The sequence below is a fragment of the Drosophila montana genome, unplaced genomic scaffold, assembly GCF_035044405.1.
Source record: "Drosophila montana isolate Dmon_TW-CO22-7 unplaced genomic scaffold, ASM3504440v1 contig_3733_1, whole genome shotgun sequence".
Classification (NCBI taxonomy): Eukaryota; Metazoa; Arthropoda; class Insecta; order Diptera; family Drosophilidae; genus Drosophila; species Drosophila montana.
Window position 1 is genome coordinate 8477545 of NW_026998620.1, and position 23577 is coordinate 8501121.

Genomic DNA, 23577 nt, shown 5'->3' on the forward strand with positions numbered 1-23577 from the left:
TTCCCCTAAAATATTGGAATATTTGAATATTTAACTTGACATAGCATTTACATAAATAAAGATAAACTTAAAAATACAACATTTAAACATCTACTGACTGGTTTTGGTGTTCTTCCGAAATTTGTACAGGGTAATCAATCAGTTTACTCTACAGTATTCTAAATAATTTGCTTTATTGTCTGGCGTTCATACACTCACCGAAATTTGTATCAGTAAACGATAAAAAAGCGGAGTTAAGGGTTAACATTTGAAGTGTTAAGCAATGAAGATTTATTGTTAAGTTTATAATGTTAACGCTATAAGTTTAAATAGTTACTTGATATGGATAATTTATTAAAAAATAATTCAATTTTTTTCAATTAACTGCGCAGTGTGCTCACGCATACGCATGTGGTAAGAGCCCCGCATAATTGTCACGGCACATTTGCAAAATAATTCTTAAATAATTTCATCAATTATGGTCCTCAACTGTAGATTGCCGTTCGCTGGCTGCGTTGTTGCCATTTCAATTATGTTGATATTAATTTTCATATTTAATTTAACACGAAAATAAAATGGCAAAACAGTAAAAGAGCAGAGAGCAGAAGAGAGAGGACACTCGCCATCATGCAAATGGACATACATATGTGGATGGGCGAAGCGTGAAGAGATACATATGCAGGAATACAACAACATTTGTGAAATCCATTTTGCAGTGAAAACCGCATGCATTATTTAAATTTTAAGTGAAATCAATTACAAGCTCGTTGGCATTGCAGTGCTAGGTACTGAGGGGCGGGTCCAAGGCTTTTTGATGTTAAATGCCAACCGCCGATGAATGGCAACAAAGGGGAACGTCGAGTCGGTGTGGCAAATGGTAAATGGCCACGCCAGCAGTAGCAGAAGCAGAGTGCGAGGGCGACGGAAGTGCGCATAAATGCAGTTGCAGTCGAATAAATAAATAAAAATATATTTTGCCATTAAATTTCAATTAATAACAACGCAAACACACACACGTACAGGGCATCAGCGAAAGTTGTTGTTGTTGCTCTTGTTGCTCTTGTTGCTGTTGCTGCTGCATTCACAGCTGCGACTGCTGCTGCAATATTAATACATTTTGGCAGTCGTGCGTGCGCTGATTGCCGCAAGCCCATGAAATTAAGTCACAAATTAATTAATTAGTGCAATCAATACGTGCGACATTTGCATTTGCAATTACAATTATGGCTTCGCATTGCTTGCCAGCCAGTTAAATCCAACAATTTCTTACGCTCTACATTTAGTTCACATATGTATCTATAAAGCTGATCAAACAGTTAAGGTCGCTCGCCAGATTTGCGAGACACACACATTGCTGGCACCACCTAAACAGGAGCTTGGTGCGCCATGGCGAACATAATTTTTTAATGGACTTTTAATGTTTGTCGCTTGCATTTCACTTGGTGTTATGTATATGTATGTATGTGAGTGTGTCTGTGTGTTGCGTGAGCTTTTTGGGGTCAACTTAGTTGCCTGGGCAAAATTAGCGGCCTCTTGTACTGAACATATGTAAGCTACATAGGTGGGTTTTCCGGCAATGCTGTATGAAGCACTTGACTATCTGGCTGAAAAACTGTACACTTTCAAACGGTTATGAGATGGATTTGCAATATATTGTTTCGAAAATGATTATGTAATGTCGCTCATATATTTTTCTTATTTGGAACCAAATGCAAATCGTAAAGTTAAATAAGTAAATAAGGTTTAACGGTAGCTAACTTTATAACTAACTAACTAACTTTAATTTTCAACACAAAAGTTTGAATATTTAATATTTCTTGCATTGTCAAGCTTATGTTTACTGCTTGCTTTTTGTTATGAAACTGCTTGCTTGAACCTCTGCTATCAGGCAACAGATGGAGCCACCATACAGTTACTGTTTTAGCTTATGGGCAATGGATGGTTTGGTTAATTAGCAGTCTTAGCAACAGCATCATAGGTGGCGCCAACAACAGTGTTCTAGCTTGCAAAACCTATATTAATCTGACCAGATTTTAATACCTTGAAAATGTTGTTCCCTCTTTGGCATTATATTAATCGAGAGATTGTAAAAGATGCTTTAGCATATGCTGTAGAGTAGAGCCACATAGTTGCCTGGGCTGATTGTAACTTCTGCTTCGCCATTCTGTCCCCTCCAATACTTATTAAGTTATTTAAGACTCCAAATTAAAAAAAAACATATTTTGTTTAAAATTATTTTGCACATTTGATAGTAATTTTATTGTGTTTCATTTTCAGTTGTATCTATTTGATTATGTATAAGTAATACATAGGTATATGCTCCGATTTCTACACACCATTCCTTGACATTGGTTGGTTAGGTTTTATTTGTCATTGCTGCCTGTAGTAGTTGATAACTCGTCCTCGCCATACATTTATATTATCGTAGTACATATAGATAGATATACATAGATATATATAAATAGAACTACATATGTGCCAAAATGGGCATTTACAATATATTGATCAAGGATCATAAGGTTCATACATGTACGTATGCATACATACATCAATAATATTTATACGAAGTGCCTAAAACTAGCAATAACTCCGATACTACACCGTATATATATTTATCATTTGCCTAGGCAATACATTTAGATGTGCTGTATATTATTAATATTATCCAATCAAATGGTTATTTTCTGTCCGTAACCGAATCAATGCAATTTTTCGACAACTTGGTAAACGATTTTGTTGAGTGTATGGGGTTAGTAATTTAACTTAAAATTATAGAATTTGACTAGCTGAATTTGCTTTACACATTAAAAGGTCGTTTTTTTCTGATTTCTAGAAGTATTTATCCATGTTTAACGTTTTACACATTGCGAAGACTACGAACTAATTAACATTAAAGATATTGGTGTTCCATAAACATAATTTGAAGCTTTTGTAAGAAATCGTAAAAGTACATTTGTGATATTTATGTGTTGAGTATTTTGGATGTTAGATTTCGTTTTATAAAGTATAAGTAAAAGTAAAAGTATGCATAAATTAAGCCCACGTATAAATATAATACAGTAAATTATAGTTAAACAAAAAACGTATTGAAGCTTCGTAAAATAGTTTTGGAATTATTATAACTAGTTAAGTATTTACAAAAATATATATTGTAGTAAAATATATATACCTATATTCCGTTACTTCTCTTTTTTTGAGTAGTGTACTTTAAGCTCAACGTGGTCCACTCCAGGTTGTTGGATTTTTGTGTACTCGTTAGGTTTACTGAAATGCTAGCGGGCTGTGTGTGGGTTTTATGTATTTCGATCTGTAAAGTTGCATTGTCAGCTTAGACCTTACTCTCGGGCCCATCCGCGACATGCTTGAAGGCCAGACGTATGCGGGACAAGTAGTGCGAGCAGATGTGCCCATAGTTCTTGTTGTACCACTCCGGAGTCTTGCCCCTGAAAGTAGGCAACGATTGACGTATATTCCACCTATAACAGATTGGCATTAATGATTTGCTTACTTGACATCCACGCGCGCCAAATGCATGACTCGCGAACGTCCACTTCCGCAGGGTTCGATGAGGTACCGTGATGCCAGGACGACACCACGCACAGCACAGAACAGCGGCTTGGCCTTGGCGTGGTCAATTGAGGTCTCCACAATGACGCAGGCGCCGCGCGGCAAATCCGTTTGCCAGGAGCTAAGAAAATTTCCAAATTAGGCATATGAGCTAGCTAAGTTAAAAAAATCCGCCAGTCTTACCGCAGCACGCAAAAGTCCGTGGTCAACTGACCATCGAGAGCATACTGATAGATTTCGGTACGATCGTCCAGTTTCTTGACGGTTTGGCATTGCAGCAGATTTGGATCCCAAGAGGCGCGTTGATTGATTATGTACTCCAGCACATCCCGCGGCGGTCCCTCGATCTCCGTAGAGCAGCGCCACAGCCGCAGGGGATGACCATCGCCAACCTTTTTGTACGCAATGTCCACACTGCTGTCGTTCAGCGAATTGATGGCGATCCAGCTACGCGTTCTGGTTGAGTGGGGAAATTGTGGGATTAATTAGTTGAAATTGAAACCGGATCAGAGATACTTACTTCTCGCGCCCCTCTTTGATGGTGGCGCTTGTGCACTCGTATAGGTATCCACGCCAGTTGTGGAATTGCATGCCCTCGCCGAGTGCCTCCAATGGCACGGGTTTCGACTCCTCCATGTAGCCAAAGTTGCATTTACCGAGTTTCTCCTTGGAAGCAGTATAGATTGGCTTGTAGTGCTCAATCATGAAGGACAGACATTCGTGCGAGGCCTTCGCCTCGGCTAGCTCCTTCATGTCGGGCATACCGGAACCCTTGCCCTTGCGTCGCGGTGAGGCCGACACCGATGCGGAGCCCGTTGAAATGGACGAGTGGAATATGGACTGGGCCAGGCAGACGCCCAGATTGTTGCTGGTCATTTGGTTCTGCTGTGAGTTGGCAGCAACAATTGTCAGGAACTCGAGCAGTACATAGAGTATTTCACGATTCTCATCCGGCAGCAGCAGCACGGCGCATTGAACCGCATCCAGACGTACATCAGCGGGTAAATCTAAGGGTAAATAATGTCAGTACCTGCTGAAGGAATAAAGTTGGCCGTTTACTTACGCTGAAAGATGGCCACAAACGTCTCGGACATTTTTGTGGTCAGCAGCGACTCGGGCAGCTCGCGGAAGTATTGCTTCAGCATGTCGGCCACATCGTAGGCCTGCTGTAGGTCAAACACATCCATGCACTCCGCTGTGGAATCGGTGAGCTCGATCTGCTCACGCAGTTTCATAATCCTGGATTTGCCGCCGCTCTTGCGGAAGAGTCCCACCTGGTCGAGGGCATTGAGCTGCAGCCAGCGCAGAGCAGCGCGCACAGCCAAAGGCAGGGCTTGACCGCTCCGTTGTAGTATTAAAAGCAGGGGTACTCCAAATACCTTCTTGTCCTTGTAGTCTGGCATCTTGATCTTCTTGATGAACTTGGGCAGCTCCCAGTTCCAGCCAGAGCGATGAGACGGGCAGTAGCGTTCCATGTAGCCCGTCAAAGTTACCAGTGCCAATTTGCGAATGATTTGCAACTGACCCGCGGACATGGCAGCAAAGGGAATGCCTGCATCCTCTTGCTGGGCATGTGGCTCGATCTTCTGTGAGAAGCATTTACGGAAGATCATGTTGGGACGCTCCTCCATCTGGAAGCTATGCCAGCGTACCACGGGCTGCCGCTTGGAGCTGACAGTGTGCTCCTCCTCGTTCTTTTGCTCCTTGCGGGAGGTGCTGCGCGAGCGGAATGAGGAGGAGCGGAAGCCATCGCGTTTCTTGGCATCTTTTCCCAAATTAAGCGAGCCACCGCGCGTCAATTTTTTTATCTTCACCTCAGTGGTATTGGAATTGGCATCCTTAATGAGCAGCTTCCGTCCCTGGTGGCACTCGGAGTCCGAATGCGCACCAATGTCATCCACCTTGCCGGAGCGCTGCAGAAAACGACGCGCTTTGGAGGGCTTGCGGAGTGAAAGCGACAGCTTTCCGCCCGTCGACGACTCCTGACTATCGCTGTAGTAGGAGGATGAGTCGTCCGACTTGCCCTCCTTTAGCTGTGTCATGGGGCTGGAGAAGAAGTGCAGCGGACTGGTACGCATTGAGCGCGGTGTAGTGGGCGTGCGCTTGGGGCTGGAACGATTGGGACTCAGGAAATTATCGCTGTGGCTGGGCACCTTCAGCTCGTTGCCAAAGAACGGTGCCTTGGGGAATGTGTGTATTGGACTTAACGCGGACGGGGAGGGGGGCGTGGAGTAGACGCCGTCCGGCTTGCGCATACTGCTACGCTGACCCAGCTGTGCCAGATCCAGCACTTGCGGACCACTTATTACTACATTCTCTCGATTTTGGCGCTTGCGACGCCGCGACTTGATGGACTCAACTCGCCGCAGGAAGGCCTTAGCGCCGTCCTTGAAGCGCTCACTGCCCGTGCGGCGCAGTCGCGTGGCGGCTCCATCCGAGCTCTCGTGGAGGGAACTATCATTGGCGTCGCCCTTGCTGCAGCCGGGTATCATGAGGGTAATGCCGCCTATGTCGTAGCTGTCATCCTCGAAGCGATCGGGACTGGATTCCTTGGAGGAGCTTTCGGTTTTCTCCAGGTTCAGATGACCCGGTGGCGGCAACTCGAGACCCATTTCACCTATACGCGACCAGCGTCGAATGTGTGGTTGGAATGTCCAGTTCTCGCTAAGCGCAAAGTTCTCATCATCTGATTCTTCCTTTTGCTGCGGGTATGTAAAGGTTAAGCTAATCTTGGCTAGGATGAGGCATATTCAACTCACCTGTGGCGTTTGCGGCTTGTGTGACTGATCCAGTCGCATATTGGAGCAGCGATTTAGAACACAGAGTCGCCTGTAAAGTGACTGCAGCTGATCGTTCTCGAGATTTGTGTGATCTTTGGCTACATTGTTCAGTTCGATCGGAAACTGATGATCTGCAAATGGCAAAAAATTAGAATAGTTTTGGATGGTTATTAGCCAGAGTTATGATGATGCTGCTGCTGCTGATGTTTGCTGTACACTGCGTCCGCACGCTTCGAAGCCGCGTGAAATTCTAATTGAGAAACCAGAAAAATCGAATCGCCCATAGCGCCTACAGCCGCAACGGCTAGGCGCCTATTAAACGCAATACACATATGCAAATGCATGAGTATGAGTGCGGGTATCGAGTAGAAGACATTGGCGCTGTGTCGCGCTACAAAATTTTCACAGCGCTTTTCCACATATTTGCGTGGCCAATTTGCACGTAGGAAATCAAGTTCCCAGACGACAACGACGACGACGACGAGCGAGCGAGCGACCACATAAAACAGATACGCCAGACGTTTACACATGTCGCGCCGCACTGTTACAGATACAGATGCAGATACATTTACAGCTACAGGCAGGCAGGCAGCGGCTGGCTGGCTGGCAGGCTGGCGATGCCGTGAGATACGAACTGTTGCAGTTCCGTAGGATGCACGCCTGGAAAAGCTGGCTCACTTGCCGCTTTTGTTTGTACAAATATTGTTAGCATTACAACAATAATCGTGCCTCTTGGAAAAGCCATTCACAGTTTGTTGAACTTTTGATGAGTCCGATTCCCCTGACGTCCCTATCCCTATGCTGGTACCCGATCCCTGAAAGCTTTATATAGCTTTGTTTACACTCAAGCGAACGCTTTGCCTCTGTGCGTGTGTGCTGGCTTATTTATAATTTCATTTAAATACTTTACTAAATGTTGTGTTTAGTTTCTAATTGTATGCACGAAATAAACAGAATTGCCGCATGCCAGCAGATTGGAGACCCAATTTTGAGAGTGTGCCACTTTATTCAATAATCTGTGGTGGCACCACCCAACGGGCGGTCCCAACACCACAGACCACAGCCAGCAGCAGGAGCAGCAGCATCATCTCATTATCAGCACCAATGCGCCCCGGGCCGTTGACGTCATAGAAATATTCTTGGGAAACTAATTTGAGCTTTTCGACAGTTTACAACAGTTTACAGGGCAACGCGCCTGCCCGGAACCGATCGGTCCCGGTATTCAGTTTATTGGGCCAATCATATGATGAATTTTTTTTTTCTCTGTGCCACAGTGGAAAAGCGAATTGTTTGTTTGTGTTAGAAAGCAGCAGCGGATGACGCAGCCTGCAGAAATATACATCTTCTGATTCTTTTACTATTTTTTTGTTGTTGTTGTAATAAATTCGTATTTATGGTCAATTTCGGAAATTTTTCAAATCATATAGTATAGATATGAATATTCGACAAGAAGCACAGCTGTAATGGCATTCATTGTGGGTATTAATACTTCTGCGGAAAGCCTGTTATTCACTTTAAATACAGCTTGCCTTATAAATCGTTCTTCATTCCAGCTATAATCGAACATCATTCGCTCTTAAGCACACCCATATGTGGACATGGGGCTTGCCCCGGTGCAAGTCACACCCTCAAATTAAGGCGGCCACTTTTAGGTGAATAATGTGCGTATGGAATGGGAACTTGAAGAAAACACAAAACAAACAAATATTACACACTATCTTATTTTCTTACTCTCATTTCGTTTGGTTATTTTTGTGTTTTGTCTTCTTCCACCTTAAGCAAATTAACAGTCGCTTACAGCTGCTACACCTCCTTTCAGCAGCGCGAGTCCAAATGACAGAGCAATAAAGAGCTGAACCGAACCGAACACCTACGGCATTTCAATCTGTAAATGTGCAGAGCCAGTCCCAAAGGAATCCCGAAATCCTGCACAGCTCTGGATATTTGAGGCGCTCTCTGCGCATGCGCCGCTGCCTTGTTTACACGAAACTCATTAAAATACGCATTTATCATTTGTGGCTTGACTGCGGCTGGGGCTGGGGCTGGGCTCTGTGGTGCACGCGCACCACTGTGCTGCAATTTAAATGCGCGCACAAATTATTCTGCCTGATACAAATTTGGCTGGGTTCTCTGCACGCTCGCCCTGGCGAATTTATGCAACCAAATGGGCATATTTCAAGGTCGGCGACAGCCACACATCCAAATGCATAAGAATATGCATGAGTGTGTGTGTAAATATATGTGTGCATATGTGGTGTGTAGTAATGCAGATCGTGCTGGGGCATTTGGGCGCCTGGGGATATGCCCAAAAGAGCGTGTTCTCCATTTCAGATTCACTTTTTCTTTTTTTTTTTCCTGTTTTGACTTGGGCTGGCTCATAATTCAAGTGAAGTCGGCGAACTTTTTGGCCAGCTCCAAGGAATCTGTTTTTTTTTTGTCGGCGCTTTATTTATTTGAATTTGGAGATTTGGCGGCGTCATCAATCTGGGCAGCCTTCAGGCGTTAAATGCAAAGCGACGGCGCGCAAGAAACTCGGCGACAAATGCGTAGCTGGCTGGAGGAAGGGCGGGGAGCTGCGTGCGGCGATTACGATTAAGAGACCCAAATAAATATGCAGCTCGGCTTGGCTTGGGTTGGGTTCAATGAACCCATACTAACATTTTGGCTAGTGGCTGCGCAAGGGCTCTGCCCTCTGCCGTCAAGAAAAAAAAATAAAACCATTTTAATTTCGGTGCTCGAAATCTTTTTTTTCGGATTCCCATACAAAGGTGGCCTTTATAAATTCTTGCGCAACGTGTCCTTTAGCCTTTTATTATATTTTATCTGCGCTTCGCGGATTGATGAGTTTTTCTGGCTGTTGCGCTTACCTGTGCTGAACAGTGTTTTATATTTTTTACTTTTCGATAAATTCTTTCAGGCCACGATCGCACAGAGCATTGCTCAAAGTTTGGGGCGTTTCTTAGCTTTCGTTTTCGCTTGAGCGGAGATCGCTCCTAATTGTTGTCGCGCCGTCGTGCTGGGCATATCAGATTCACTTGGCGGTTAGCTATCATATCATGGCATGCCACTGCCCTGGTGCTGGAATCTGTGGATGGTGTGCAGTTCATTGCCGCGCTAAACAATGAGCTGCGCGTGATCCAGCACTAACGCTGTGTGTTCTTCTTTATGTTTGTGGTGCAACAAAAGTTGCCACGTCATAAATGCTGTGCTTGCCCAACTGGGTCTATTCGACGGCTATTTATTTTTAGTGGCAGGCGAAAGTGAAAGTGCGCTTCATGGAATTAATAAACGCCACTTGGGAAGCGTAAAATACTACTGCGTGCTTATAAAAACTAAATGGCAAGGCAACTTCCCGAGTCACCGCTGATGACGTCGTCGACAACGTCATTGTTGGCGTCAAGCGAAACCATCAATTAACCCGCTGCCACAGTGCAGCCCACGTGGCCACGCCCACAGGGCAGGCATGTTAAACATGACAAGGCAACGTCTTGGGCAGACGGAAGTGCGTGCTTTTGGGGCACAACTCGTACTTACCTTCGTACATCTGCGCATATTGCGGAAAACCTGCTGCCCGCAGCCATTTACAAGCTTCCACTGCTTCGATTTCTGTAAGAGTGACAGAAGAGAGAGAGAGAGAGATAGTGAGTGTGAGAAAGGGTATTACTATTACGCATACGCCGTGTGGCCGACAAATAATGTTAATTGTAATTAAATTGCTGTGCGAATTCTTGCGCCTGACAAACTTAAATGCGGTTTGCCTGAAACCAATTAAGGCGCGAAATTCGCTTTTACTTAAGTGAAGTGTGTGGTGAGTGGAGTGTGCGTGTGTGTGTGTAGTGGTGTGACATGGCCACTTGATGGATTATGTTGTAAGCTGTCCAAATGATGTAGACGTTTAAAATTATGCGACTGCAAACTTTGCCGCTGACTGACGGCGATTTAAATTGTGTTTTTGTTTTCCCCCTCCCCCCTTGGCTGTTGCGGAGTTACCAACATATTTTGGCTTGCTGCCATTGACTTGATATGAAAGTAAAAGTTATGAAGAAATTAAGGTGGATGCGAAGGGCTGCAGGGCCAAAGTCAGCTTGTCCTTGGCATAATACAAGTCATCTCATCAAACGTTTTCTTTTGTTCTGCTTTGTTAATTTGAGCTTGATATAAAATAAAAATCATATTCACTGAAGCGCATGTAACTAATTTATATCATCGTCGTATGTCGTCAAAACCAATACAAATATACATTTATTTATGCACATAATATAGCTAACGCCAAAGCTAAATCAGTATTTTTTCAGCCACTGCTCAGAAATAGGCAACAATTTCTTTTGTAAGCGGCCAATGAATATATGAATGGCATTTCCTTAAAGAGCTTTCCTTTGACTCAGCTTGGGGTACTCGTTGCCAATTGAGGCAAGTCAACAGAAGAAGGCAGCTATCTATATCTATATCTATGTCTATGAGCTGTCACTTGGGCTGCTATTTTAAATGCTAATCTGTTTGGTGTTTTACATTGCTCGTTGGCTTTCAAAACGAACTCAATTTGAGACACTTCTGCAGCCAAGCCACGCTGGCAACTGATAGCTGGGGGACTGAGAGCTGAGTGGGCTGCAAGCGGGTACCTGGACTATTGATTTTTAATCAACTTTGTGAAGCGGGCGAAGCATATAGAGACGACAACATGAAACACTTTCCGGCTGCTTACTGCCAAAGCAGCATTCTATGCGATGCCGACGGGTTGTTCCATAGGGCGAATTATTATTGAATTTTGCAAGCGATTAACTTGCACGATAGCCAGAAGGGGTTGAGTTGAGGTGAGGCCAGGCAGGCAGGCAGCCAGGCAAGCAGCCAGGCTTGCTTCCTGTGTTCAGGTTTCTCTGGGTTTTTATATTCAAAAATAGCCACAAACCCCTTGACATGCATTTGAAATAAATTTAGCAAGATATTGTAACTGTTACTTTAATTGCGTCCACTTGACACGACCCAAGCTCAACGACTGTCAGTTTCGATTGCAGCAGAAGTATTGTTGGACAAACTGACCTGCTGGGTCTGTGTAGCCTGGACAACCTTACAATTAGCCATAATACAGCGCTCATAATTACACAAAGTGGCACCAAAGTGCAGGTGGCTATCCAAAAATAGCCCAGCAACAGCTCATTAATTATCCATGCGTATGCAAAGAATAGCTGGCAACAACTCTTCTACTAACAAGAGCACCGGCAACTACAACAACAATTCAGTCTGAACAATGCGAATCCACTTGAGCGTTATTAAAATTGCGCATACGCCGCGTTGTCGCGGCTGAGCCACTTGCTCATCCAAAAGCCATTTAAGGTGTGCACATTATTGTTATGGACGCTTGTCAGGGAGGCGTGTGCTACGCAGTTTATTGCGCTAGAGTCAATATTTGTTGTTTTTCCTGGTCGCACAATGTCGCCCACACAATGGGCGGGGGCGGGACCGGGCACAGAATATACGGGCCCTTTGTTGTCCTTACCGTTCTCCTTGTTCGACTCATTTTCGTCGCTCGTTCGGACATGTTAAAACATTTTAAAGCCAGCCTCGCGCAAATGTATGCAGTTGGCTTTACGTTGGATAATTATTATCCTATGTGTGCTGGTTTGCGTGGCGCGTTTAAGGGCACCAGCGATTACCTGCGTCTAACAAACAAAGCAGTTCTTGATTGTCTAATTAAAAGTATACCTTAGCCGGAATGACCTTAAATTAAACCGCAAGCTATAAAATGAGCAAAACTTTTGGTTGAAAATAGTTTTATGTGGCTGGTTAATTGTGAAAAAAGTTTCGAAATGTCAAACTAAAATGTAGTCTCAACTCTTTAACTAAATATTTCAGAACGAGTTCACATTTTCGCTTGCCATTTCGAAAGTTTCAAAGGATTTTTCATAGCAAATAACTAAAAATAATTGAAATGTTAAAATTTAAAAGGTCCAAGGACCACTAAATGGGGGATTCCTTGAATCTTAGCTGCGACTGCAGAAGCAGTTCTCGAATCATATCCGCACAGTTGGCTCCCTATATTTTGCCTTTTGCTCATAATGATTAAAATTCAAAGTATTCTCGTGTTTATTAAATCGCTTTAGTAAGTGCTTAGCTGTAAACTAAATAGACAAGCCTGTATGCAGTGCTCTTTGCTCACAGCAGTGTGTCATTGAAAAGTGGGTAGCCTTAACACAATTGGTGCCTCAAGGATATGCTGCTGCGAGGTCTGTTACTGGCTGACGGCTTCCTGTTGAGTTTGTGTGGGATTTGTGTGTGTTAGTGACATGCTTTGTCTTTACGCGTGCTCCAAAAAAAGTTAAATGAACCAAGCACACAAAACACAAGCACACACGCACACACACACACACACATACTAAAGCATAGAACACAACACGCATTGCATGGAAATGACACACGCTTCCGATTATGGCGAGCAGTTTACATACTCACAACCGGGCTAAAAACTTGCTCCGCTTTGGCATTTTTCAGTGGCTACAGTGAACCGCAATCCACGTTTGAACGCATGTGCCGCGCCGAGGTGTTTTGCCACACTGTTGGCTGTTGCACGTGGCGCGTGGCGTATACGCAACAAAAAGGCCATAGCGTTCGCTCTTGATTTGTTTATTAGAGTATTGCGCAAAAGTTTAAAATTTATCTAACTTTATTAAGTGTCTTACGGCTGCGTTAAAAGCCTTTTCGAAAAATTGACCTTTCATAAATTTCATTTGGTGGTAAATTGATTTTCCAACCCGAACACTAATTGCAAATTAATTGAGTTAAACCTTGCTTGTTGCGGCTGCCTACGGCATTTTGTAGCATTTTATTATTGCAGGCATTGTAAGCATTATTCAGCAAAAATTATGTACAAATTTTTGCCGCTAAATGCTCGCCGCCTGCCTTTCGTTTAGCCGTTTATGCTGATATTTGAAAGCTAATTGAATGGCCCCAGGAGCAGCAGTTATGTCCAATTTTTGCTATTATGATCAAATCAGTCAATGATTTTTACATATATGCGCACATAATATATTTGTGTATGCAAATTGGTTAAAATACTTCCTCTAAATGCAAAATGTGCAATTATCGAATGAATTCGCTTTGTTGTAGGTGTTTGCTATTTATTAATTGCTTTGCACAGTGCCGTTGATGGTCGTTGGGAAAACACGGCCGCACACAAGCAACTAACAAATCTTTGTCTAAGACGCAGATCAAACACTTAAATGCCATTTGCAACATAAATTTTACTCAAAACTGACAACAACTGACGTATGCAACACAGCACTGTTGCCTTGCATTGGGATTAGCCACTGAGGCAAAAAAGCTTTGCAATTTTTAATTAATTACAAAAATTTTGACAAATATAAACAAAAGACCAGAAGTACATAAGGAAACACACACTTTCTAAAGCTTCCTTAACCACACAGCGTTTTCCAAATTGAGGTCTTAAACAGCTTACACAGCATACAAAAATACCAATCTGTGTTATAAATATAGAAAGAGAATATAGAATGAGAGTTGGGGGCTATATGCACGCATTTCCTCTTCATTGGCCATGCAAAAGGCTCATGCCGCCGGCCAGCTAAGGATCAAGTTATTTATAAATGTGTGTGCACAAGGTACAATGGAAGCTGTTGTCCTACAGACCGTACGCGTGCCGGTGCCTGGAGACGAGTTGCGTCCAGAGAGTGGGTGCAACAAGTGGCAGGCTGTCAGTTCAATTTGCCGTAAACTTGACGATGAGCTGGGCGGTCAAAGGCTTGACTTGAAATTAGCTCGAAGCACGCATCAAAGCGGCTTATCCATGGCTACTGCCAACATCTTTAGATTCTGTATCCAAGTTAAGTCTTCTGCCTTCCCCCAGCTACCCCACCTGGCCTGCTTTGATATCTTCCTACAGAAATAACAGATCATTGAGCTTTTAATGTGTTTTTAATGTCAGCGTATTATACGCCGCATATTTCCTGCTGAGCTGTCGAGCGGGCGGTCGTCCACCCCTGCCACCCCGCCACTCCCCGGCTATCAATTCCGCCCGCATACAATAAAAATAATTCAGACAACTTGCTGTTGTTTTGCTACCAAAAATGAATACACAAAAAAATAAAACAAAAGCACACAGCGCGGACAAAAAAAAAAGTTCGCATATAAAAATAATTACATTTGAAAAGAAACGGAAAATAAAATATAAAAAAAAAGAAAACACAAAACCTGGCAAATCAGCAAAAGAGGCGCACAGTACGGGCAACCGGTGGAAAATTTATGCGTTTTAATGTTATAATACGAAATGGGTTAAGGAAAATCCATTTAAATTAAACACCAGCTTCAACGCTGCTGCGAACCGATTGCGAAAAACAACTGCGAGAGGGTAGAGATCATTTACATAATTCTGCTCATGACAATCAAGAAAACATGCTTGGGTGGGGGCTAAGCGCATTATATATCCTGTGCTCAATTAAAAAGCGTTTAAATGGTTGTAAATAAGTCTGCTAAAATCATTTTTTAACAGAAGAAGAAAATGTCTTGGGATATACATTCATGATCAGCATATATTGACGAGTCGATGTGGATAAGTTCAAGTGATTGCTCAGTCCTTAGACCTGGCTTCAATTATGATTAAATCAATCTCAACAAGTGTCTATAAATATATTGCTTAAAACTGGGAACATTTTAAAATACGATTAATTCTGTTCCGGTTTGACCTGCCAATCCCAACTGAGGCAGATCATGCGGAATTCGGGCCACATACACAGAAAACGACATCGAACTGTTTTTGCAGCCGAATGCTTATACAACATCACGGAATACGTTTGAGGGGCACGAGCCATGGAGGCAGGTGCTCATTACTTATTTTCTTTTTGGGGCTTATTTTTACTTATACTGGACGGTATATGTACTCGTATACTATGCACATATTAATTGTATAATAATTTTTTCCATTTATTACTACATGCAAACAATTTTCTTTATTTAAATGAATTGCCTCGCTTGACTGGCACGCAATTTCACTTGGGTGTAAAAAAAAGCGAAATCGTAGCGCAAATGATGATGGGGTTTTGAGTACGAGTAGCCATAGCACTGGGACAGACTGCCAAAGTGACTGACGGACAAAACAGACTGACTGACAAGCTGACTGACATACTGACTGAACTGACTGACAGATGTGGCCAGCTGTGGAGCAAATGCAAATGACAGACTGGCCATATCTTGTGCATGATATGGCAGCAACTTGTTGCAGCATGTGCCCTATTCCATTTTCCTATTCCGTTTCGCTTAATTATCGCTTAATAATGCAATGAATAATTCGATTAAATTGTGCGCGTTGCGGCGTCGATTGATATGTACAGGCTGTGCTAGTGCGGTCCAGCTGAAAATAGCCACACTTGGCTCCTAAAATAGTTGGCGGGGTACCCTCTTAATGTGGTGTGGAAAAACAATAAACAGCAAGCGGCACGCGTCCATACACAGTCGTAGTATTTCTTCTTCTTCATTTTATTTTAGTTTGTTTTGTTCTGTTTTGTATATAACCAATACGAGTTCAAATTTAATAATTTTTGGCCTTGGGCTCGAGCGGAAATCTTTCTGTGCTTGCGATCGTTTAAATTGCTCACCTGCGATTTTGCGCTCGCGCATTTTTCGCCACAGCGCCTCGGCCTTGCGTTTGGGCCAGTTCTCGAACTTCTGGGAGAAGCTCCTAAAGAACTTGTACTCCCTTATAGATACGGACATGCGGCGTTGCATTCTGGCTATCGTTGGCAGAGCCGTTTTGCCGTTTGTCACCTTTTATTAACGAGTTGCACGAACTAAGTAATTGGCAGCAGTTACACTGCCTAAAGTTACGCCTATGTGTGTGTGTTGAACGCAAAAGAAAGCTTCTCAAATCAATCACATTCTGGCACTTGCATGTACCTAACGCTTACGCACTGTGTACACTGCACTGCACAGCACAGTTTTGGTGTTGGCTTTGAGTTACCGTTAAACCGTAACACCTTTAAACAGCAATTGAGTCGCTGGCGTCGACGCGTTCCCGTTGCCTGCCCCTGACTCGATGCGGCCACGAATGCGTCTACCGTGCACGGCGCCTGTAAGAGCACTAATAATTTTGCCCGCGCGCCAAGCAAAATGGCCGAGCCGAGCCGAGCCGAGCAGTGTCCGTGCCGTGCCGTGCCCGACACGACGTCAGCCAGCCGAGCTGAAATGCTAAGCAAGTGAGCAACGGGGCGTATGAGCAATGTTGCTGCTGTCTGGCTGCCTGTGTGCTATGGCTGCTGCTGCTGCTGCCGCTGCTATACTTGTTCCTTGTAATGGCTGCTGGTGCTACTTGTGAATCGCTTGCCATGGAGATCTATCAGTGCCACAATCGTTTATTATTATTATTATTCTTTGTGTGTGTTGTTCTTTGTTCGGAAAAAAAACATGGTTTGCGGCCCTTGGCTCAGGCAAACCAAACAAATAAATAAGTAAATGAATAACTGCTGTCATGATGTTTATTGTTGATGTTGCTTATTTCAATTCAATGTTCATTAAAAGGACTCACACACACACACACACACCCAATATAGTTTCTATAGTCTCTGACAGCTTTTGTTTAAAGTAGTTGTTTTTTTTTATGGCCTCATACATATATGAATTGTGAGATGGGCTGTGAAAGTTTCCAGTCGATGGCCAACTGCACCTGTTGCTCACTAGATTGGCGGCGAAAAGGGGCGGCGCGCTTGTTGCTTTTGTGGCCGTTGGCATAGTTAGCCGTTGAAGGTCAAACTCTTCTATTATTTTTTTATGATTTCTGCGCAATGAAGTATTGAAATATTTATATAAAAACTTTAAGCGCGTTTAATTAAGTGCATTCCGCAATACTGACTTTGATTGGCTTCCACTGAACTGGTTAATAACTCAAACAGCAAATTACTATTGAAATCTTAGCCAATCACAGAAGTAATTTTTCCTATTAATTGCATTTCGTGGGGGGCGTGACAAGGCGCGTAAGATAAACACGACATTGACACATGCTCACAGCTCAGCGCGAAATACATATATGAAGATGTATGTATGTTCATGCTGGCGGGAATTTATGTATATCTCAAAGTATTTTCTCAGACGATGAGCAAGACAAATAAAAATAAAATAAATGCTGGTAATTTTTATTTGTGCAATATCTGATATATATCATGAAATACTGCGTGTTAATCTTTTCAACAAAATAAACAACAATAAAAGCAACAACAGAAGCGCCAGCTACTTGTGATGCCAGCTTCCGTTGTGCAATGACAACCACAACAAAAGGCAGCAGCAGCCCAGCCTCAATCTCAATTCTCATGCCCATGCCCAAACCCAAGTCCAGACACAGCCCTGAGCATATAATAAATGGAATGAGTGTCAAGTCGAAATGACCAAATGGCCATAATGCGATACATGCATACAATATAAATACAACTGATGCTAAAGGCCAGGCCACGACATTGGCACGATAAGAACAGCTTGTTCTCGCCTGACCTTTGCATGCGGCCAATGCAGACGTCACTCTAATGACGTCACACGAAAGTCAAATAAAAACGCGTGCAGATAGTCGGGCAGAAAAGCGCCTCATATGCTGCCACCTCTGACGTCATCGCTGGATGCTGCTCCTGCTGTTGGCATTGGTTCAATCCCAGCTGAAAATGACTCGAAAGAGGACCTCGCCAGTCTATTGAACGCTTCGAGAGGCGGTTGACTGAGAGCACTTTGCTGTTGATTCAATTTTAGTTCATTTATATGCCAGTTTTGGTATAAAAGGAGCTACCCACCCAACCAACACCATCGCCATTCACAATGCAGATGAAATTGGATGTGTGCATGTGCGTGTGCGTGTGTGCGAGTGTGGTATTTGTGTGTTGGCCAGCAGCCGCATACACATTGACAGATTGACAGTCATTTTTGGTCCGCCATTTGTGTTGAAGTGTTGACGGAAGTGTTGGAAATTGGCAAAAGTGCTGCGGCTGCCCGCCCCTCCCTGCTCTGTTAACGTTGTTGTTGTTGTTTTTGTTGCTGGTGCTGGTGTTGGTGTTGGCCAAAGAACATGAAAGTAATTTAAATGACAGCTGCCCCCGCCTTTAAGCTGTCGCAATGGGCTGCTGGCATTGATTGCCTTCAATTGTTTGCTGCAAAAATCAAATTATGCCAGCCAGAATGAAAACGAAAGTTCAGACGGACGCAAAGGGTGGGCTAGTGGGGCACATATTTAAGACTGATATATGAGCGTGCTTCTAGAGAAATATCTGGCCATAATTATAGAAATTATGAAACGCAGTCTTCACTGTTATTATAAACCACTCACGCTTAATAACAGGCCGCTAATTGGCTGGCAGGACCACCAGCGCATCAAATCAACAAGCCTCCCAACATGATGGCTGTTGCCTTTTTCTCTGCCTCGGCCTCGGCCTCCGGCTCGATCTTGGTCTCGGCCAGGCCATTTCAATAACTCATTTAGTGCACAGATACGTTTAAAGCTAAACAAAAACTCGTTGCTAGCCACTCACCTGCTAAATAGCGGTCACTCTGCGAACGAGAATAGCGCAGCGTCTGTGGGGTAGATGAGGAAAAGAAAAAAGAGAACATATTAATGTCTGTTGATCAAGTTTGCGCGAGGGCTGCTCAGCTTATATCGAGAGCACAATGTAAATCAGGCTAATTTGTCAGTCAGTATATAGTTAACAATGTACATACATCTAGTTAATAATTAAATAATTGTTTTGCTTTACGCTATGTAATGAATGTTAAGGTCAAAATATAAACAGTTCCTAGTTATAATACATTTTTACATTGCATCAATATGAATGAATTTCAGACATATGCATACATTATTAAGTAGATTTGTCGTTATATTTGATAGGTTCTATATTGGTCCAATTAAAAAAGTCCTTCATTAATATATTGTCATCTTGTGCATTTACTAACTCTCGATTTTCTATTTATTTAAATTAAAATTAATTTTCTATTATAGTCAGCCCTCGATACTAACCAAATGCTGTGCGGCAAAGTCATCGCAGCGGAGTCGTCGCTCACGCTCCTTAAGCAGAAGCGGTGCCGAGTTGGACTTGGTGGTCAGTTCCTGAATGCCGCCAGTGTCGCTGTGCAACGAGGCGCTGCTGGGCGAAGGTAGCTCCACAAAGTGATGCAGATGCGTGACTGTCGTGGCCGTGGGCGAGAGCAGCGACTGGAAGGGTTCCTGGCGCAGCGCCAACGACAGCTGAGCGCGCTCCTTATGATTGTGGCGTGGCAGCAGCTTGCGTGGTTGTAGCAGTAGTTGATGCTGCTGCTGATGATGGTCCAGCGAGAGGCTGCGCTGACTGCGGCGCGCCACACAGGGCAACGGCATCATGAGGGGCGGTGCAGCGCTGTATTTGCGACGCAGCACAACTGGCGTAGCAATGGAGGCAGTGCCACCACTGGCACTGCTCGCATCGCCGTCGGTGCAGTCGCAGTCGCAGTAATGCTGCGCCAGCTCGAACTCATCCTGGCACTCGTCATACTCGGCGGCAGCTGCTTTGTTTGGCAACTCTTTGACCGCCTGCTCGTCCAGCATGTCGTCCTGGGACTCGTTGGCCGCCTCGCCACCACTGCCGCACAGGCTGAGCACTTCAAGCAGATCGGGATCGTCTGAGGAGGCCACGGAGCCGCTCTTCTGGAATTTCATTTTGCGTAGCGCCTCCAGGCTGCTTACGGACTCATTGTCGGGCGCACTGCCTCCCGTCCTATGATGGTGGTGCGAATGATGATGCTGCAGATGGTGGCTCTTCCAGTATGACATGTCCTTGGGCGGTGTGGCCGTGCCAATGCCGCTCTCGTTATTGTCGTTGTCCAGTCCAGAGGAGTCGAGCGATATGCCGGACTTGCCGGAGCTCAGCACACCGGCAGCCTCCTCGCAAGCCGAAGACGACGAAGTGGAGCTGCGGGTGGACGGGAAAGTTGACAAATTAATATTGAACAAATTTGTAATGACTTCATTGGCTACTCACTTGTTGTCTTCATCGACGGCGCCAACGCTGCGCAGTATGGACTCCTCTGAAGTCCATATTGTTGAGGTGGAGCCTTTTTTGGTCACATCCACCAGATAGCCAGGCGTGGCGGCGCCTTTCGCCGAGGTCAGCTGCGTTCCACTTGCTGCTGCTGTTGTGGCTGCTGTCCCTGTTGCTCCTCCCGCCTTTGCTGGTGGCGGGGTTATAGCATTTCTGTTCGTCAACGTTGGCGACGTCGCGGCTGCTGCATGATTAATGCCCACCCGTTTTGGCATGGACATGGAAGCCGTTTCCATGTCCAAGCCGCTGAATTGACGCTGTCGCCTAGATTTCAAATCGTCCACGGTGGTCGCAGTGGTTGCTTCACTTGTTGCCGCCGTGCGCTCTTCGATTTTCAATGCACTTTGGAAATTTGTCAGCTTATGAGTTGCTGACGTCGCTGCCGCCGTCGACGTCTCTGCATGGCCATTAAATGGGGACAGCGCTAGACTCTTGCGCTGACTCTGCTCACCCGCCGCAGCTCTGGGTGTTGTGGCATGGCCGCCCGGCGCCGACAGCGTCCGCATGTAGGCAACGCTCGGCTTGGCGGCCACCTCGCTGCGTCCGCAATCAAGGTTAAACGATTGCAGTGGAATGGTTGCCTGCAAGAGAGAGAGAGCCAAGAAGGGAAGCAACGAATTAAAATATAGTCAGTCAGGTTTAATATAGAAAAGTCGACACAACACAGCGCTGACAGATTCGAGGGGCCGCAAACTCAACCTTAAGACGAAGGACCTTGAATGCATAATGAGGCTCAGGCTGGAGACCGCAGACTGGCGAGCCTGGAGCTGGTGCCTGGACCAACGTGTTTTCACGTTTTTAGCATGCCAGAAGACAGCATGCGCACAAAAACAATGCCAAAGGAAATATCAATGGCATTTTTGAGCGTTGTCAAGTGGCTGCGGCCAAGTACGAATACAATCAGAATTTGTATTTTATGCAAATGGCAAAAGAAACTGCGCTGCGAGTTAGTTTTCTGTGGAATCTGCTGAAAGCCATTTCAAGTGGCCGACGCGCAAAAGTCCCCTTTTAACCAGTTTTTTATAGTGTAGAAAAAATTTGCTATTGTTGTGGCGTATGATTTATATGCCGCAGCTGATAGCAGGCAGCCTTCCGTGGAACTATGCAGAGTATCCACTGTAGTCAGCAGCCAGTCACCTGTACCTGTCACTGGTCGTTTGCTGGCCAAAAGGGGTGGTGACCGTGGTGCATTCGTTAAGTTGGTTATGTCAATTCGATTTACAAGCCTTTGGCAAGCGATTGACAATTTGCTTTTTGCTTAGCTGCGAACGCAGGCGACAGCCAGCGAAAAATTCATTTTAAAAAGCAGCAACAGGCGGAAATTGATTTAAATGATTTATTGGCAGCAAAATAAAAAAAATGCCTGGCGAGTGCATGTATATGTGTGTATGTGCATGGCTTAAAGCATCAATGTGTGATAAAAAAAGTCTCTACAGCAGGTTGTTGTTTTTGTTGCTGCTGTGGCTGTTGCTGCTGCGGCTGTTGCTGACGCGAGCAATCTCAGCTCCTTGGGGGCTTTTGCGGCCGAAACTGTAACAGCAGTAAAACGGCTAACGAGCCTGGCAAAACTGTAACAGCAATATGAAGGGTGAGCACAGAGGATTCGGGGAGAATGAAAAAGGAAATTTAGTATACATGACCCTCGAGCGATTTGTTCTTGCTCCTGCGCCTTAATATGGCTGCTAAGCCCAAATGAAAGAATTGTATAAACATATGTGGCAGGCATGCAAATACTATTTGCAAACTAAAAGGTTTTGCAAGCAGGGTAACTAACATAGTCAGTTGTTCTTAAATTTTTGCAATATCTTGAATTAGGACTAAACAGCATCCAGCCATTCAATAGGAATAATTGTATGCCGATTTACTAACATTGACATTGCTTGTACGAGGATATATTCACTCAGCGCAGACGTCTATCCAAATATGGCATACCCATAATGTGATTATTTGCGCACAGGATGCGTTCAGCAAGCCTGGCCAAGAGGAGCATGAGTGCAAGCATATCCTTGGGGAATATGGCAAGCCAATGCAACTGTGCCTGTTCCAGATGCGGCAATCAAATTTGTAATGCATTATGGAGCAGCCAACCGATTGCAGTCTGTGTACAACAGCTTCTATGAATTATTAATAAAGGCTCGATATCGATGTCGATGTCGATACCAATACCCAATGGCATGGCGTACGGGCCAACTGCGTGTTAATGAGCCGCCAACTCTCGCTGGCGACGCATTAATTGGGCGGCCATCCGCCACGTCTTTTATGGGCATTCACACATGACTATGTATAGCCAGTCGGGCGCCAGGCCGCGGCTGCAGTTCCGAATAGTAGATCGAAAATTTTTCATACGATTGCACTAATAAAACTTTTACATTTTATGGCTATTTATTGATGCAGTGAGTCTGTCAGACGCTCGTTCTATTAATTTAGCGCTTTTATCAATCTAAACAATATTCTCATTTATGCGGCCCAAGTTGAACTTGTTTTACATATGTTACTCTACAACTCAGACTCTAGTTTTATTCATTTTGATTTGGAAATTTTGTTGTGATTGAAATTGAAGCATTCTACGATTGGGGCGAGTGACAAGGAAAATCAATTTTATTTGTATTGCAGTAGAACTCGATATCCGAAACGCAGCCAAATGCTATAAAATGTGAACATTTCTCACAACAAACTGACAACTCGCCGCACTCAAATGAAATGTTTTCCTCGGTTAGTTAATGAAAAATGCAATAAAATGAACACAAAATGACACAATATATAGCCCTAAAGGGGTTATCTGTGGACAATGCATTGGAAATAGGCAACTTTAAATGCCACTAATTGATCATAAAAGTGACTCGAAGAAATCTTGAGAGAGAGAAAAATTTGTGTGCGAGCTGTCAATGCACGTTTGCTGGTCTCCATATCAAAAATTTAATGACAAATGCAATGCAGGCAACGCCTCAACGTTCCACATTTATTGATGTATGACCCAGAAAGTAGGCCTACCCGTGCACCCGCCCCTGTCAATATAATATGTGGTATGTGGTACGAGCCTGTCCAGACAATCGCAAATCGATTGGACATGCCTCTGCCCGCCTGCGGTCACGCATGCCCACTGATAATAATTATCAAATCAAAACACTTAAACGCCTGCCCTGCCCATCGTTTTAAGGCAAGACCCGACCGCAGGCTGCCTTTCCTCTCGCTTCCTTTGCAAGCAACTG

General features: G+C 44.3%; 1 protein-coding gene across 4 annotated transcripts in view; it reads right to left on the bottom strand.

The window, feature by feature from the left end:
* Window positions 1–2199: 2199 nt before the first annotated feature.
* cv-c (crossveinless c) overlaps window positions 2200–23577 on the bottom strand; it is a 94454-nt gene continuing 73076 nt past the window's right edge. For all 4 annotated transcript variants that reach the window (XM_064693077.1, XM_064693078.1, XM_064693075.1 and 1 more), the window contains 10 exons: window positions 20309–20949; window positions 19312–20239; window positions 18830–18872; window positions 9861–9932; window positions 6306–6457; window positions 4610–6248; window positions 4067–4553; window positions 3730–4002; window positions 3488–3667; window positions 2200–3422 (listed from right to left, as the gene is read on the bottom strand). In XM_064693077.1, the coding sequence (XP_064549147.1) occupies window positions 3308–3422; window positions 3488–3667; window positions 3730–4002; window positions 4067–4553; window positions 4610–6248; window positions 6306–6457; window positions 9861–9932; window positions 18830–18872; window positions 19312–20239; window positions 20309–20949 (4530 nt within the window). In that variant the 3' untranslated portion in view covers window positions 2200–3307. The remainder of the gene's footprint in view (window positions 3423–3487; window positions 3668–3729; window positions 4003–4066; window positions 4554–4609; window positions 6249–6305; window positions 6458–9860; window positions 9933–18829; window positions 18873–19311; window positions 20240–20308; window positions 20950–23577) is intronic.